Source organism: Haliotis cracherodii, unplaced genomic scaffold, assembly GCF_022045235.1.
Source record: "Haliotis cracherodii isolate W230 unplaced genomic scaffold, xgHalCrac1.p SCAF_8, whole genome shotgun sequence".
NCBI classification, from domain to species: domain Eukaryota; kingdom Metazoa; phylum Mollusca; class Gastropoda; order Lepetellida; family Haliotidae; genus Haliotis; species Haliotis cracherodii.
Genome location: NW_027266341.1, coordinates 19,876,578 through 19,895,199, shown reverse-complemented (window position 1 = coordinate 19,895,199; position 18,622 = coordinate 19,876,578). Strand labels below are relative to the sequence as shown.

The following is an 18,622-nucleotide window of genomic DNA, read 5'->3' as shown; positions in this document are numbered from 1 at the left end:
TTATTTTCAGAGAGGTGCTTAAAATGTTTATTTTAAGACATGGTTTCTTTGCAAGCATTTATCCTACCCATCATTAGTGACCAAATAATATTTTGCATTTATATACACCAAAAAACATACCTATTTTTAAAGCATCTAAAACGACAAGTGAAAGCAGCCAGGCAGACAGACACAGACACCACACAGAGGTTGATATAAGTGCAATAATCTTTAGTGCGACGTTAAACCCCATTTCACCATAAGGGTATATACAATACGTGGAACAAATGTCACCGGCCTACAAAAAGAGCTCCTTGAGTTCTCAGCCTTGGTTCTTATAGGACGGCCTCATGATTTATTAAGGTCTGTATTGTGATATCTTGCCATTGACATGTTAATGAGTTATGTAGCTGGAAGATGTACAGTGATGTAAACAAATGACTTCTTGTTGGCTGTGTTGATGTGCAGACAGTAACAACATTTGAATCATGTTAATGCTAGAGACAACAACTGTTGGTGAAAGTACTGTCAGGGGTGCTGAGACACATGTGTTGTGAGATTGCAGGTTCCTTCTGCATATTTCCTGTGTACTAAAAATATTACTCTTCCGAAATTATAAATTTATTTTGTAAAGAGGTGTCTTCATGGAATGGGTGGTCAGGCTTGGTGTCTTGTCCAGACTCATTTATTTACTGGTCCACATCATATAGCTGGAACATCGAAGAGTTAGGCTTTAAACAAGTATTTGTCACAGAGTGACGAAATATCCCCCGCCTGTACACCATAGTACCAAATATGAAGACAATCCAGAGATTAGTTCTTGAGATATTGTGGCAAGACCGTTTTCCCACTCCAAAAACAGATTTGCCTGCTGTGACCTTGAAAATGGGGTCAAGGTCACCAAAACCGACTGGTGTCTGCGGAGTCTGTATATACACCATAGTTCCAAATATGAAGACATTCCAGAGATTAGTTCTTGAGATATTGCGGCAACACCGTTTTCCAACTCCAAAAGCAGATATGCCTGCTGTGACCTTGAAAATGGGGTCAAGGTCACTAAAACCAACTGGTGTCTGCGGAGTCTGTATATACACCATAGTTCCAAATATGAAGACAATCCAGAGATTAGTTCTTGAGATATTGCGGCAACACCGTTTTCCAACTCCAAAAGCAGATATGCCTGCTGTGACCTTGAAAATGGGGTCAAGGTCACCAAAACCGACTGGTGTCTGCGGAGTCTGTATATACACCATAGTTCCAAATATGAAGACATTCCAGAGATTAGTTCTTGAGATATTGCGGCAACACCGTTTTCCAACTCCAAAAGCAGATATGCCTGCTGTGACCTTGAAAATGGGGTCAAGGTCACCAAAACCGACTGGTGTCTGCGGAGTCTGTATATACACCATAGTTCCAAATATGAAGACATTCCAGAGATTAGTTCTTGAGATATTGCGGCAACACCGTTTTCCAACTCCAAAAGCAGATATGCCTGCTGTGACCTTGAAAATGGGGTCAAGGTCACCAAAACCGACTGGTGTCTACGGAGTCTGTATATACACCATAGTTCCAAATATGAAGACAATCCAGTGTTTAGTTCTTGAGATATCGCGGCAACAAACAGGTGGGACGTACGGACTGACGGACGGACGGACGTACGGACGGTCGTGAATACTATATCCCCCGCTTCGCGCTTTCGCGCGGCGGGGGATAAAAACAAAAACATTAGTAATGGCCATCTTGACTCACATAATGCCATTAACACAAATCAGATGAAAGACAGAACACTCACCTAGATTAAGACCTTATTTATTCACAAGCAATTCCAAGTACTTTTTTATTCTGTCAAAGGAATGTAATACAGAAACTTCAAAGTAAGTTGAAAGGAATGATAGGGAATATTACATAGTGTGACACATAAATCTTGATTAACTGTACAGACTTTGGTGACACAAATAGCATATGTTCCATTATGACATCCTCCTATATCCAGTGTATCATATGTCCATTCTATAATGATAAATACCCTGGACCCATTCGTCATCATCTCCATTTCTCTTAGAACAGTCCATTAGCAGTGGGGTAGCCTAGTGGTTAAAGCTTTGACCCTGGGTTCGACTCCCCACATGGGTAAAATATGTGAAGCCCATTTCTAGTGTCCCCTGCTGTGATATACAGTAGAACATGGATATAACGAACTACAAGGGACCAGAGAAATCAGTTTGTTATATCCGTTGTTTGTTATACACGTTTTCGCTTGGAAACGTCCACCATCTTGGATAAGACAAAACATAATACACGTAATTGCAACATTGATTTGTATTAGCAGTGTATATGTTTAATGTTTGTTTTATCAACAAGATTACATGTACAGGTAAGATAACACAATGCACATTTAACAATGTTGATCCGTCACAGCTGATTGTATTTTTTCGCCGCCATTGTGTTGTTTCGCCGATGATTGCGTACAGCCAATTGTCAGTGACACTTGACACTGAGAGATTTCTCCGTTCACTATACACGTCACTATTTGGTGATAGATGGGCTTGTCAGTGATCAGATATCAGTTCGCTGTAGAGAGTTCGTTATATACATAAGTTTTATATGATATTTTATAAGAGATAAATCGGGGATTTTTTAATAGTTTGTTGTAAACTTTTGTTCGCTATATCTGTATTCGTTATATCCGTGTTCTACTGTAGCTTGAATATTGCTGAAAGCGTTGTAAAACCATAATCACTCAAAACAAAGCTATGGTAGTGAATGGGTATATACTACCCTTGATAATCGAGGATGTCATCATGTATGCTGTGTCTTGTATCATCATCACACATTTTGCACAAAACCAATATGACAGAACCTCACTAGATATGAGTGACCTATTTTGTCTTGTTAGTCAAGGTATAAATTATATTAACGACAACTATCAAGAAAGGATTCACACATCTTATTCATGAGAGAAATGGAACCAGGCATATGACTTGATAAGTACACTAAGAAACTGGTAACACTACATCCCTAGTTTGTGAAACCCTTCTAAGTTACAAACAATTACAGCAACCATTAAACAATCATGAGATTGTGAGTTGCAGTCTGCGCCTCAGCATGTTTAGTCCAAAACCCAAGTCCAGTAAAATATCCTTTCAGTTTGTTAACTTAGCAAGCACATGAAAGCCCACATATTTACACCTAAATCTACTGAATATAATACAGTCTCAAATGTACCATGTTGAACACTATTTCAGCACCGTACAGTCACATCACTGTGTGTTGTGAGATGAAAGGCAAAAGTAATGCAGGTCACAGATTAATTCCTCAAACAACAGATGTGATGCTAACAAACTAAGTCTCTAAATCAGGGACAATCTTGTATCTGAAGCAGAGATCAGTGGATCCTGGCATGGCTAAGGAATGCAACTTACAGTGAACATCTATTATCTTGTATACCCCTGTCCACAAGGTTAGGTATTATTTATAACAGTCTAAACATAACATCCACTATTGTGAAATAGACTGTTTCTTGATGTCAGTACATGAGTCTTCAACATCCTCAGATGAGAACTTCCTTTTTCGTTGACCACCAACAGTTTCCCACAGACAACTGTCTCCATTGTCTTCTTCATTTTCATTTCCAATGACCATATTTCCTTCACGGAAAACAAGATAACTTGTATCCTCTTCCCCCGCTGGCTCTTGCTTGATAGGCATTATCTCCCCTTGATCACCCTCATAGGTGGCAACACTTTCCTTGGTCTTACTACAAGCGCTCTTCCTCCTACTCATTACTAACTGAACTATTTCAGAAGGTTGACCCACAAACTGACAATTCACCATAATTGGATGTCCAAACTCTGAAACATAATTTTCATGAAGCCTGTACAAGCCAAATCCACTTTTCCCTCTCTGCAGCTCTGTCATGAGAAACTGGTGAAGGAAATACAAGGCCTGGATCAGGACATCCATGGTTGCCTCATGGCAAAGTTCAAGGTCATATAACACCTGTTCCAAGGGAGGGCACTGGTTTTCCTCAAGGACCTCCTTGTGAATGACCTTGTCTCTTATCCTCATCCAGTTGTTGCAGTGGCTGATCATGTCATCCTTTAGCTGACTATCAAAGAAATTCAGCCAAGACCTACTGCAGCTGTGTTTATGACTGTGAAGAAGTGATTCAAATTCTGACTTGGAGCTTACCCTCATCAGATCCTCTAAATCGGTCAGGTAGCGGTCTGTTCGTTTAGAGTGCATGTTCTTAGTCAGCCAGCACTGAGCTTCTCGTCTGATGAAAGAAGGAGAAAGAAGGGTGATGCAGCTTGGAAGGCACTTTTTAACTGCAGTCATAACATTTTGATCTTTGTCAAGAATAATTGCAAGGGATGGCTCATTGGCTTCAACCCTCAAAGCTGGAAGATGTTCCACGATCAGATTGAAGAGACTTGTATGACTAAGAGGGGTCTTATCCTGGTGGATCATGAACACTAGAGGAATAACAGGTGGACTCCTGCTCGACTCCACGAGAATAAACTTTGGATGATGAAGCGACAAGACTGATATGAAGAATCCATCAAGGCACGGTGATGTGCTATAAGACAGACACTGTATGGTGTCATTCCGTGTTGACAGGAAGTCATTGAGGTCGGAACACAGGTCACAGCTCCCAAATAGAAGAATAACTTCCGGAGCTGAGCTGAAGGACCAAAAATAATCATTATTCCTCATTTCAAAACATATTTTCATTAGATCTGTAAATGTTTTCTGGCTAAATTTGAAATTTCTTTCACCCTCTTTCTCTATCCATGTGTCCACTTCAGCACCCTCGGAGTCGTCAACAATAGAACGGTTGTTATTTGGAATGAGGCTTACCGATACTGTTGATTTCTTAACCATTCCCGATGTGGATGGGAGAGACAAGTCTCCTATCTGAGACATCAAATTTCCCTCATCTCTAGCTGTGAAAGCAGAAATGTTCATCTGGTCACTAATTAAAGAGTTATCACTGTCCGCAGATTCCAAATACTCGAACCTAGATGTGTTGGGTCGAGTTGACAGTTTATTTCTTTCAACAGAAGAAAACAGGCCAGGAGTAGATGCAGCGCCAAAGTACTGAACAACCATGTACTTCAGTTCTTTGTTGATCGGGATATAGACACAGCGACGGAAGTCAACACTATCTGCATCTGCACAGTCAATAGTGAAATACACTTTCTCGAACAAGGGTGAAGGCTTCGGGTACTTTTTCTTGCCATTGTTTCTCCACCGATAGCCATCATAGACCCAAGTTTCTGTAAATGAAAGACAATGCTTATTACTATTTTGATGAATGTGTGACCTTTGTTTTGCACTACGTTTCTGTACAGCATTATCAATTAATAAAAGCTTATTGGATCAGTACCATTCCCAGTCAAATTGTTGTAACAAACACATTTCCAGATACCATCATGGGTACAGAGGAATATCTCTAAATATTGTAAACAACAGATTCATGACCATAGCTTGGAAAATCAAGTCGTCTGCTCATGTTGGCGGCAAGTGCAGGGCAAGAAATTCCAATTGTATTAATTCATCTCAAATCGTTTCAATAAAATATACAGGATAATTTTGAAGATAAAATATGTTTTTATTTTGTAGTAATAATTACGAACTACATGTCGCTCATATCATAAATATATGGAAAACATGGCAACTTTCTGTTGAAGAAATATACAAAAGGTGTTTTATGCAGCAGGTCTCTTAACTATTTTTTAAAGGAAGACAAATATATTTATTAATTCTGTTGTAAGTGACATGTTACTGATTTTCAAATGTCAAAACGAAAGTGAATGATTTTGTGAGGGTAATGTCTCTTTTTAATCAGGAATGGTGAGGTTGATGAGAAAAAAACATGATTTGATTACCATACAGGCCAAAATATGAATGTATTTTTTAAAAAACCAGCATGACTGTGAAACACCAGAATAGGCTTCACACATTGTACTAATGTGGGGATCAAACTTTTCCCTTTACCATTCAGAACAAATGCTTTAACCACAAGGTTATCCCACCCCGAACCATCACTCCCAGCTCACAACAGTGACATTTGTCGAAGTTAAGAGAAAGGTAGTGGTTCTGATGGTACTATGAATATTCATTGATACAGGCTTTGACTTAAGGCATTAATCCGTAGCCCGAGTCTATTAAAATGTAGTTGTGTCTAGTATAAAGCTTTACTGATAAAGTCCATACATTAATACCAAGATCTACTGAAAATGATGTCAGTTGACAGGTTCGATATAGTAGACTCAAACATTTTGCAAAGACTGCTGTTATATTCAACATAATCACAATCGCAATAATTATTTTAGACAGTAATAGAACTTGTTACATTGTCAAATGAGGCAGCTTGGCTTACAGTCATGTACATGTGGCATAATATCCATTAACCTGTAAATTGATACCAGTGGTGTCATCAAACAATGAATTTGTGGGGAAAAAATGTTATTATGTCTAATCCATTGAAACTGTCATTAGTGTGGCATGGTATCATATGTCAAATATTATCATTTTAATTTGGCATCCAAGCTGTGATCGCTCATGGGACAATTGCAATGCTTTGGAGCATTAATAAACAGACTTTGTATTAGCCAATTGTGGGGATTCTGGATAAGAATATAGGTCCCCAGCAAACTATGCTGTAAGAGGCCACTAAATGGTATTGATTAGTTGCATATCATTGAATCCCAATTGTGTGGACTGAATTTGATGTTCATGATGTCAATCATTGGATTGTTTGGTCCAGACCCAATTATTTCCAGACAGTCGTCATATTGTTGGAATATTGCTGAGTGTGGCATTAGACAAACACACAAAACTTTGCATCAACAGTGATGGCTTACTTTTATCCATGTAAGTCTGTTCATGGTGGTAGACATATACCTCTCCTGCTTTAGGTCGGTAAGGTGGCTTTGTGCTCACTCTCTGAAGATCAGGATTTGCTGAAATAAAACATTTCTTTGTAATCTTTGTAAATTAGTCAAATATTTCACTATGAACATGATTAATATCATGAATATCTGGTATCAAGTTAATGGCTAATTGTATCATATTTCAGATTTAGTACTTATCTAATATACCAGCATGATCAGTACCAAATATACAATTAAGCTCATATATCTCATCATGAATTTTGTTAAAATTCTGTCATGCACATGAATAATGTTGCAAGACAGAATTTTAACAAAATTCACATTTCAAGATTTTTTGAAACATCAGTGTTGAATTAAGTAAGTATGAAAGTCAAGAGGTCCTTGTCATAACTGTAGCATTAACAGTTACATATCTTATGGGGTCTTCAGATCACAACACAGTAGCAGAAAAAATTCAACATGTTCAAGGATCCCAGGACCATCCTTTATTATTGTTTATATAATACTGATTAAAGGGACAGTATGTTGACGGTTCTGTTTGCGTTAATAAATCATGCATGAACTACTTTCCAAGTGTGACGTCACATGCCCATTTCAATTCTCAAACCAAAACAATAGCATTCCGGACAGCAAAGTCCACAACATAAGCGATGTGCAGATAAAATTGGCTTCAGTCATGCTTTTTATTTGAGGCAAATCGAAAAAAAGCTTGTGTGTTTTTCATATGGTACAAAATACTAATTTCCATCTTCATTGGATTAGAAGCCATGCAGTGTTCATAAGGGGTGTTACAATTAACTCGCATATTCGGTGAATTGAACCATATCCATTCATGAATTGTATTCATTATTCGTGACCAATAGAAGCGAATATTTATGAATATGCAGTCTTGTTCATTTACATACCCTGTATCTAAAAATATCCATAAGAACATATTGTATGCATAGATGTCTTCAAAGACAACACTTTCATAATATTTAATTTGACAGAAGTGTGGTCACTGGTCATTGTCGCATTTTAGCAGATACTAGTAACTGGATAAGTGCAGTGTATAAATGTATAATATGTTAATAATTAACAAACCATGTCAAATAATTTGTGTTGCTTTTGTTCCATTGAATAGAACAAATAATCCATCAACTGCTGACTTGTTATTGTATTTATGGATAAATATTCGTATTCATTACACTATATTCATGATACAAATCGTATTAGCCTCATAGTGTAATCATTTGCAGCCCTAGTGTTCATCAAAGTCAAGATGACAACATAAATATGCCTCAGTCGGAGGAAGCCAATTACAGTCCTACCCAGCCTTGTACCTCTGTCACATCATCAAATCTTTGGCCAATCTCATTAAAATCAGACTTTAGTTCTCACTACCGCTAAACAAAGCTTTGTTTAGCGGTAGCGAGAACTAAGATCTGATTTTAATGAGATTGATCTTAGGCAGTCCATTCATGTCTTTTACATATGTTTGATTTTGGACAAGTCATACACATTTATATAAACGTAGCTATCATTGAGAAAAGATCCTGAAATGTGAAAAACTATTTCTATTTGGGTATTTTAGAACCACATACTGCCTTCGAAGCCCTATGTACAAATAGTGATACAGTCACTTTGATGTATAAACCTATATTGTCCTGCACCTCACTGTCGCAGTTATAGTAGTATGTCAAAATAATTATGCAAAACAAATGTAAAGCACACCGAAAGGCTTGCATTAGGCCCATCTGTCCTTATTTCAGAATAAGTGTGCTTGTTTACAAACAAGATAAAAGTCGGGTCATGTGATAAGCCTACATCCGCGGTGTAGTTACTGGAGCAGAAAAAATTCTCTTGCAGAAAAAGTTGAGCAGGGCCTTTGTTGTTTACAAACAAGGCTTCAGAACGGTCGGCCTCCTGAATCACAGAATGTTAAAAACGTTGACCATACAACTAGAATATTTAATAACCTTTAGGATGTAAATATACATACCAACTATTTCCAGTAGATCTTCCGGTGACTTGAATGGTTGATCTTTGAAGCTGTAGATAACAGTTCTCCTCTCTGCAATGCTCTCATTACTTCCAAGGGAAATTTCCATTGTCTGTATTTTTCATCTATATATTTCAAAGCCTTTCCTTCACTGATTTCCAATTATGTCAATGAAGACTTTCAATCTCTGGCTACTATACAAACATCAAAATATTCATAGCACAGTGATCTTAGAATAGTTCCATCTGTTTCTTAGCAATTATACCATGCAGGCTAGAGGAAACACAACCAATTTTCAGTATTCTATGATACAGTTTGAACTTATAAATTTTGTGTCAGCAATTAAAAAAACATTCACTTGAAATAGAACAACGGATCCTTGTAGAATACCTGATGCTACAGAAATATGTGTTTTCTGCTGAAAATGTCCGTTTCCGTTGTTTCGTCTATTTCCGGCAGCGTCAATTCCAACTCTTTCCAGGTCACCAAAGGTCAAATCTGGATATATTATGCGAAAGGCGGAATTGCATGAATTGCACGACCGAAATATCGTGCATGGTCTGTTGAATGCACAGATCTCCGCAAACGAACGAAGGGACGGATTCATTCTGCACTGTCTCAAAACGTAAGGCATATTCAATAATAAATCACACTGTACTCACTTGGTATAGTAGTCATTATGAGACTTACCTGATCCCAACGCATCCATTCCTCAACTTTTGCGTCAATGTCAGCGTTTCCAGTTTTTATATCCTCCATTTCGAACTGATTCTACCTACTGCCACGCAGACAACAGTGTATGACTGATTCAATTGTAGAGTCAACTTGCATCAGAAACTGAACCGAACAAGAGCACGAAGGGTGAACACATGAACTATGATGAAGGTCGCCTACGAATGTCAAGGTCAAGGTCGATTCCAATTTCCACTGTCGATCAATACAGTTGTTCTTTTTAAGAATCGCACTGTTTATATTTTAATTATAGCCTTGTGATTCCACTTTTGTCGATATCGTTTTGTTATATGATGGGATACAGTAATGTAAGTTCTGAAGACGTGTAGTTTACGACAGCATTGACCCACGACATGCCAGTTTACGGTAGCGTGTGTCGGATTGGGTTCCCGGTTGTGTAGGCGCATCGATAACTTCAAGCTTCTCACAGCGATATCCCGTTCGCGAAGCTCTCTATACACAATTATAATCATAATGAGAGTGTAACGAATGTGTCGAGCGCTGGGAAGGAGCTTGCGTCTACTCGCGATAGGAGACCGGGCCAAGCTTAGAGCAGCACATTTATATGACAGGTACTCGCGCATTGAATACACCGATTTTAGTGTACGCTTTTGGCAAAACAGGAATATAGCTGTATGACGGCAGTCAGTAAATAATCGAGTCTGGGCCAAACAATTCAGTGATTGACATCATGAGCATCGATCCACGCATTTGGGATACGATAACATGCATCAACCAACTTGTCCAAGTCAACGAGCCTGACCACACGATCCCATGAGTCGCTTCTTACGACAAGCATAGTCGCCAGCATGGGTTGCTGAAGACCTAGCCTAGCCCGAATCTTCAGGGGTAAATGCGGCGTCTGCATTGCGCAGAACGTCTATGGGGTTTTGGCATACTGGAAACTGGCAGAGGTCAGTGTACAGTGGCCAATACGTTCACTGTTTCAGATTCTTTTTTTTAGCAGACTATAGGAACCAACAAACCCAATATGTTAACTGACGTTTGACCCCGTTCAGGGCGTCCGAGCTAAAGGAGTACATACAGGATCGATGTGAAATCAAGCTAAATCGGCGAATCAAATTGCTGCAAACCGAGCGCTTTAGGTGAGGTTTCAAATGTACAGATAAGAGGGTAAGAACACAGGGTATACAAAGGTCCACAGTCTTAGAACATTCCGAAAAGTGGTCACAGGAAGATTCCTATGTAACGAATATTACTAAAGTTCAACATTTAACTACCAATTTCTTTAATAGTTCAAAGTATTTAAAGTGTTCAAAACAGTTTTTCGAAAAGAGGTTGACAAACATATCAGAAGATAGATGTTTCAATGTCAACACAACCTGTTCACTGTTTGGACTCGCCAAGTCATTTCTTGGCAATCAGGGAGAGAAGTCTTTTCTTGGAAATCGAATATGCCATATCCATTGTAGGGGTGGCAGGTTGTAGAAATAGATTTAAAAATGCTAAACGAATATATTTCTCCAACAAACTTTATGAATTAACATTCTACGATTTATTTTACATGTGTTAGACTTATTAGTTAGCAATTACCCCCAGTAAATGATGAACAAATCAAAATAGATGCCGCTCCACCCCGAACTTCGATGTGGCAGAACTTGACCTACATCATGGTTACTCGCGACTCACAGCTGTCAGTGTGTGTTTCAACATTAACTTGTTTGTTTGTTTGTTTGTTGTTTCACGCCACACTCAGCAATATTCCAGCTATATGACGGCGTTCTGTAAATAATAGAGTCTGGACCAGACAATCCAGTGATTAATATCATGAGCATCGATCACGTAATTGGGATCGATGACATGGATCAAACAAGTCAGTGAGTCTGACCACCCGATCGCGTTAGTCGCCTTTCACAACAAGCTAGGTTGCTGAAGACCCATTCTACCCCGGATCTTCACGGGTAACCTGTAGATTTACTGTGAATGAGCCTGCTGGTACAATATGGTTACCAATGGAACTGAGTAAGACTTAACAGCCACTTTTTAGGCTACAGACGAGCCGGATATTTTAACACGAGGAATCTGCATGATTTGACCTGTCAATTTCAAGATTTCACGGATTCAAAGTCAGCGTGTGTAAGCAATGAGACATTCTGTGCCCAGAAATAGTGGTTCGCGTTTGATTTTCTTAATTGCATGTGCGTGCTTCATCACGTTTAATAAGCAGTTACTTCAGTGATGTCGGAAGATGAGTTTTCTGAAGGACTTTCAAATTCCTTCCTGCCTAATCTTTACGGTGGTGGTTAACGGAGATGGCGATCACAAAAGGTTTGTAAACATGTTATGAATAAAGTTTTCTTCAAACACATTTATTTATAATGTTATGTTTTACTTTCATTGTCGGGGCATCGAACATGTCCCTAACAGTTTCATAAACATTTCATTTGTATGCAAAAATATGCCTTCGTAAAGCCTTGTAATCTCATCATCCAAGCAGTCAGGATAATGGACTAGAACGTCATATCGTCGCCAAATACATCCGAACTACCGTATTTCTTCTATTGGACGCTTGGCCATCTATTAATTTCGCGATATACCTGGCTTGTATTAGAGACCCAGGTGTAATAGAGGAAATATCGATACGTTTTACAATTCATATGGGTGATCGTTCGGCAGTCATTTTTTTATGAATCGATGTGTAGGGTATCGATGTATTCATGCGCACGTTGTTTTTTTTGTGTGTGAGAAGGCTTAAAATATTTTAAAGGGGTTTCCATAGCAAACAAGAAACCTATTTAACCAATCAGAATCAAGCATCCTTCAATGTCTCGGTGGAATGTACGATAAACAACTCCCACTCGTCGTTTATTTCTTAAATAAACCACACTTCGTTCTTCATTGTTCTTGAGATTTATTCATAACTATGTTATATTTAAGAAATAAACGACTCGTGGTCGTGTTTATCGTACAATAAAACACTGCAGGGAGAATGAACCATGAGGAGTACATCGTTTTTCATTATTGTCAAACAAGATGGCGCATCCACATCATTTATCGGTGAAATAGTTTCTTAATAAGTTGAAAATTATTACCTCTTGCCGCTGGGTTTCCCTAAACATATGCAAACTATACTGTGTCCGGGCAACGGCAATGTCCAATGCGGACGTTTGTGTCCTAGGAATCATGTATGTCTCTCTGGACAAAGTAATGAGCAATCCTTCAAAAATTTCCTAACCACATGTACACCTGTTGCTCAGCTTACGGCATTTAACAATATACAGCAATCAACCAAAATGGCCGCTGCTGCTCTTCCTCCGCGATGTTCATCCCACGACGACGCCACACCATGCCCTGTGCCGTCGATTGACGTCGGGGACGGGATCATGTAGTGCAACCGACCAGTTGCTGCAGTCTGCTAACATTAGTGTTGGAAACAGAGTTGCAACTTGAACTTGCAACAGAAGCTACATCGAATTCCGGCTATGTTTACACAATTTTCGAGTTATACGTGATTAATTTGAAGCAAATTAATAAACACTTACTTTTTAAAATCCTATTATAGCTGCATGGGTTGATTGATAACCACAAACTGAACGGATAATGAAGTATGACCTATTTGAATAACAACTATCCATTTTAGTTGCGTACTTTGTGTTATCTTTAAAACGTAAATATGTCTCTTTAACATAGTGCAACCGACAGTTTGGTGGAACAGCCCGTCATTTAGCCGTGTTTGTGGATTTAAAATTTAAGGCACCGCTCGTTACAGTTTTCCTTTTAACCCCACCTTTAATAAAACACAAGTTTATTCTTATATTCGGCATCTTAGAAAAGTAAAAACGTTTGCGCTACCCCCAGGTATTGTACGATAAACAACGACCAAGAGTCGACTATATCTTATATAATGTATATTTTTATACTGATGTACAAGTTTGAATATATTGAATATATGTTATAACATCCAAAGTTTCGCGTTTTCCGGCGTTTAAAAAAAATGTTAACATGGCATATTATTAAACGAAGTTAACACTTATACATGTATTTAAGCTGGCAAAAAATTCAGTATTCATGACCCTTATGTACCGCAGCTTACAATAGAAACATAAATTCAAAGGACACGAGTCACATAGGCCAGTCACCCACATTTTAGCCATTAGCATATATGTTGACTTTAGTGAATGTCATTTGTAAACGTTTTTCGGCTTTCAAGTAAGTTTATACTTATTTCATCTTGAAGTGTTTCGAGTTATCTTTTTAAAGTATATATATGGAGCAGGCAGCATTTTCAACACCTCGATTCACTTTGACCATATCTAAAACCTCCCCCAAATCGCACTATAGTGAAAATCACATTGCAAAAAGTGGAGACAAAGTATCTGGTCGGTCTTTATTGCAGTATAAACTGTTTATGTCAGTTAGAACATAGTTAAGTTTGTTCGGAAATTTTCATTTATGTTATGTAATAGCGGGTAATAAATTTATTACCAATACTGCAAGTGCATTAATATATTAAAGCATATTCATCGAGTGTTGTAAATATCTCATCTCTCTCATTTTTCGGAAACCCGTGAAAATCCGGTGTAGAATAGGTCTTCAGCAACCCATGTTTGCCGTAAAAGGCGACTATGCTTGTCGTAAGAGGCGACTAACGGGATCGGGTGGTCAGGCTCGCTGACTTGGTTGATGCATGCAATCGATCCTCATTGCGTGGATCGATGCTCATGATATTAATCACTGGATTGTCTGGCCCAGATATTATTGTTTACAGACCGCCGTCAATTAGCTGGAATATTGCTTAGTGCGGCGTTAAACAACAAACCAACCAATCTCATTTTTCCATAGGAGGTAGTTCACTAAGGTAAAATGGCCACCGTAACGTTAGCTTCCCAAACCATAAATAGAAAGTATAAAGTTAGCAGCAAATTCAAGCTTTTAAGGTTTCTGTTCCCTGAAACATTTTTAAGGAAGTGGGAAGTCATCGAGACGCGACGTAGAGCTTTCGAGCTTTCCATCTTTCCAAAACGGTGTATGAAGTAAAAAGTTTCCTTCTAAAACAAATAATTTCGGAAGTGAGAAGTAGGAAGCGATCTAGAGCTTTCAAGCTTTTCATCTTTCAAAAATAAAATTTGAAATGTGAATATTGTCAAGTGTCACGCGGACCTTACCCGTATCGTCCTTCAAGATCGTTGTGGGTCATAACATCTACTGTCATACCGGTTATAATGCGTTCCCAGTTGGTTCATTATTACCATACAACGATTACTTGAATCTTACAATTTTGGAAATATATCGCAAAAGGATTCTAGAAACACGACGGTCCCGAGTTGCAGTGAACACAAGTACCGTATAAGCCATATTAAGCACCTTGCACCAATAAACTCTTTTATTCCACCGACCAACTTCTTGACCAATCCATAAGTAATCTTTATAAGCTCCCCCTACTAAGACTGAAAGTTTCCATGACAGTCCATATTTTCTTGTGTATATTGCAGATTTGTTTACAGATGACAGAACAGAAAGGGAATAATGTTATTGCCCAACTATTATTGAATAAGTTTTAGTTTCATCCATGTTTGAACTAACTTCGTTCACTACCACTTGATCTCTGACAATGATGTCATACAGCGCTGTTGCCACACAAAGCGAGGTTACAATGCAGTTGTTTGTATGGTTTTAATAAGTGCCTCCCTTTGTCAATTTTCTAAGCACCTGGGCTTTTATTACACCGAATACAGCACATATAAGTAGAGTATATCGTTAATGGTTACTAGCCATTACACAGACACAATGTCACGTAAACTTATTCTTGGTAGGTCAGGGGGCACGGGTGGCCCAGTCGTCTAAGGCGCCGCGATTCGCAGTGCAGAGTTGCGTCCCTTGGGCACGCAGAAACCTATGATTGTGGGTTCGAATCCCGGATCGCCTCGTTTATGTTTCTAGGTTTGTCAGCACCATACCCGTCCTCGTGGGTTTCACCGAAGTGGTAAACGTCTGAGACCTGCATCACTTCGGGCTTTCCTCCCACATTAAGCTGACACGCCGTGATGTAACTGTTAAAAGCGGCGTTAAACCCAACTCACTCACTCTTGGTAGGTCAGTGGGTGACCTAGTGGTTAAAACATTGATAGCCATGCTGAAGGCCCAGGTTTTATTCCCACTTCGGGTTAAATGTGAGCGGCTCCTTTGAGGTTGCGTTGCCGCTTTGTAGTTTCAAAAGCAACTGTCACTCCATTGCCAACGTTGCTCCATGTAGCAGAGACCTGTTCACTCACTTTCATCTTGATATTGCAAATATATGTCAGTTAAACAAAATAGACATTCATGTTTTTTAAACTATTTATTTTGCATAGCCAACAAGTAAATAACCAATATATAAATGGAAAAAAACCCATAACAATACTGTTTTACAGTAGTTTTACAAGGTGTCACTAACAATTGCAAGTCTAGTAAATAGATAACATTGTTTAATACTTGCTGGTGCTTATAACATTTATTTCAAAAGAATATATATATATTTTTATATATATATTAAACCCATAGTTACTGGATTATGATAAATTTTGATAAATTATCAATTTCGCATTTTCATTAAAAGTGGAAATAATTTAACTAAACGAAACAAATTAACAGCAAGTTAAACATGCTAATTACATAAATATCAAAATATTACTACTGCTTTACCTTTTAAAAACATCTGACAAAAAACATCAAACACAAACAAAAACTCCCCATAACCAAACAAGTGGCAATGAAGCAAACATAGTGTGGAGATAAAATGATGCAAGTCATGTCATCCTTGATTATTCAGCGTATAGTATGTCCATTCCATTATGATATATAATCTTTTACCGCTCTTGACAACATATTTTCCAGATAAAAGTTATAAAAAAACAGTCCATTAAATATATCAAGTCATAAGAGGCGAGACATCGAGGTGAAAAATTCAGGTGAAAGAGTTGTGGTGATAAGAGAGCTCAAGAGTGTGACATACACCACCTGAAAACACAGGTAATTTTTTTTATATGGATATATTGTGATATTCGTGATATATCATCAAGTTCCTGTGCCTGAAAGGAAACTATAGTGCCTTTTTGTGGTGAATGGGTCCAGGATATTAATCACAACAGAATGGAGATATATATAATACCCTGGATACACAAAGATGGTCAGATGTCGGGGACACTGGAAGATATTGTACAATCTATGAAAATAATATGAGCATTCATCATGCTCGTGAATGTTTTTTCATAATGGCAATGTTTGAAGAAGGTTTTAAAGTGGCTGAGGAATGACTTTGATTTATCATCTGTTCGACCGAATATGCTTACATCATTAGTTCGCTCGTCACGCCGAAGACCCAGGTTCGAATTAAGACATGGGTACAATGTGTGAAGCCCATTTCTGGTGTCTCCCGCCGTGATATTGCTGGAATATTGCTAAAAGCGGCGTAACACCATACTCACTCACTCACTCACTCACTAACATCATTAAGACATCGGAAATATTTAAACAATGGTGATAAAACATGGCTGACCAGCATAATGTGCTGAGGGGACAACCAGTGAGTGAGTGAGTGAGTTGGGTTTAACACCAACATTATTCCAGTTATATCAGGGTGTGTCAGCTTAATGTGGGAGGAAAAGCCGAAGTGATGCAGGTCTCAGACATTTTCCACTTCGATGAAACCCACGAGCACAGGTATGGTGCTGACAAACCTAGAAACATAATGGGGGCGAACCAGGATTCAAACTCACCATCAGTGGTTTCTGTCGTGCCCAAGGGACGCAACTCTGCACAGCGAATCGCGGCACCTTAGACGACTGGACCAGTTGATATTCTAGTGGGACATGGGATTTAATAATATGCTAACTATTGTCCTCAGGGCTTGCCCCTAAAAATTAATTGTGTCGATGTGATTTTTTAAAAATGGTTTTGGTTCTACAATGATAAATAGCATGTTTTGAAGCCAGTGGCTGCCAGTGGCTGAACAAACTTCCCTGGCCCCAACAGAATGTGATAAAGGTTGGGTCATCAAAACAGTCCTGTTGTCAGCAGCAACATCATAAATCAACAAATAAAACAAACAAATAAACAACTGAAGCAAAACAAGCATATATGATTAACAGAGTCACATTTTGCTTGCATGGTAACCATGGTAACATCTTCTGGTGGTTAGTGACTGAACAAAACTCCCTAGGCCCACCAGAATGTAATAAAGGGTAGGTCCCTAAAACATTCCTGTACTGTAGTCCGCAGCAACATCATAAATTCACTAATAAAACAATCATAAAACAACTGAAGAAACAAACATCTAACAATCCAGATTAATGCAACTGGGAAATACTACGAATTTCTTATGTGTCTCTTTTGTTGCGAGCATCAATTTTCCAAAATACATTTAGTCAATTTCTGAGAGAGAAAATTAACAATATTCATAGAAAGTATTTCAATGTCCAAGTGAAAGTGCTGAAATCACCAACTCCGCAATCAGCTTCCAAAACAAATCTATTTTGGTGTGTGCTCAAAAGTGACCAGCGCAGCGGTGTCAACTGTTTTCATTAGCTGATGATGTTTCCCCACTGATAAGTAAGGTATGATTAAGGTATATTTAGACACAGTTAGACTGTAATCATGGTCATGTTTGAAGCAAAATATTTGCTTGAAGAATAAAAAAGTAGTAAAAATTGAGTATCACATTATAGTTCTTCCGACAAACTCGATTTGGCATAAAGATGCCATCTTCCCGAGGCCAGAGAGAGTTAACTGACTTTAAAAGTCCAGTTTCCACCCTTGCCGAACTAGGCTGGTATTTTGGAGTTACATTTTGGCTGGACTAACGAGTCTATGCATAGTCCAATCAAAATCTCGCAACGAAATCGAAATCCGTTTCTTACAGATTTGGCTCGATTGCAGGATTTGCAAAGCATGTGCACCGCCAACTGGTTGTCAACAGATATTTTCAAAAACTTTTCATGTTTTTGATCAAGGTGCTCGCATAATTTGATGCACTTTGCAATGTAAGACCTGTTATATCTCAATGTAGATCTTGATTATCGATCAGATCGTCTTG

The 18,622-nt window shown here is 38.4% G+C and overlaps 2 protein-coding genes across 2 annotated transcripts in view; both read right to left on the bottom strand.

Annotated features, from left to right (window-relative positions):
• The window catches only part of LOC139449503 (phosphopentomutase-like), a 28,810-nt gene extending 19,079 nt beyond the window's left edge, over positions 1–9,731 (bottom strand). Inside the window, exon 1 of the mRNA XM_071230927.1 lies at positions 9,550–9,731. Within this exon, the coding sequence (XP_071087028.1) occupies positions 9,550–9,618 (69 nt within the window). The 5' untranslated portion in view covers positions 9,619–9,731. The remainder of the gene's footprint in view (positions 1–9,549) is intronic.
• Positions 1,881–9,400, bottom strand: LOC139449502 (uncharacterized). The gene is made up of 3 exons (XM_071230925.1): positions 8,860–9,400; positions 6,849–6,947; positions 1,881–5,258 (listed from the first exon to the last, which is right to left on the bottom strand). Exons 1-3 carry the CDS (start codon positions 8,966–8,968, stop codon positions 3,478–3,480), a joined length of 1,989 nt encoding a protein of 662 aa, XP_071087026.1. The 5' UTR covers positions 8,969–9,400; the 3' UTR covers positions 1,881–3,477.
• Positions 9,732–18,622: the final 8,891 nt, after the last annotated feature.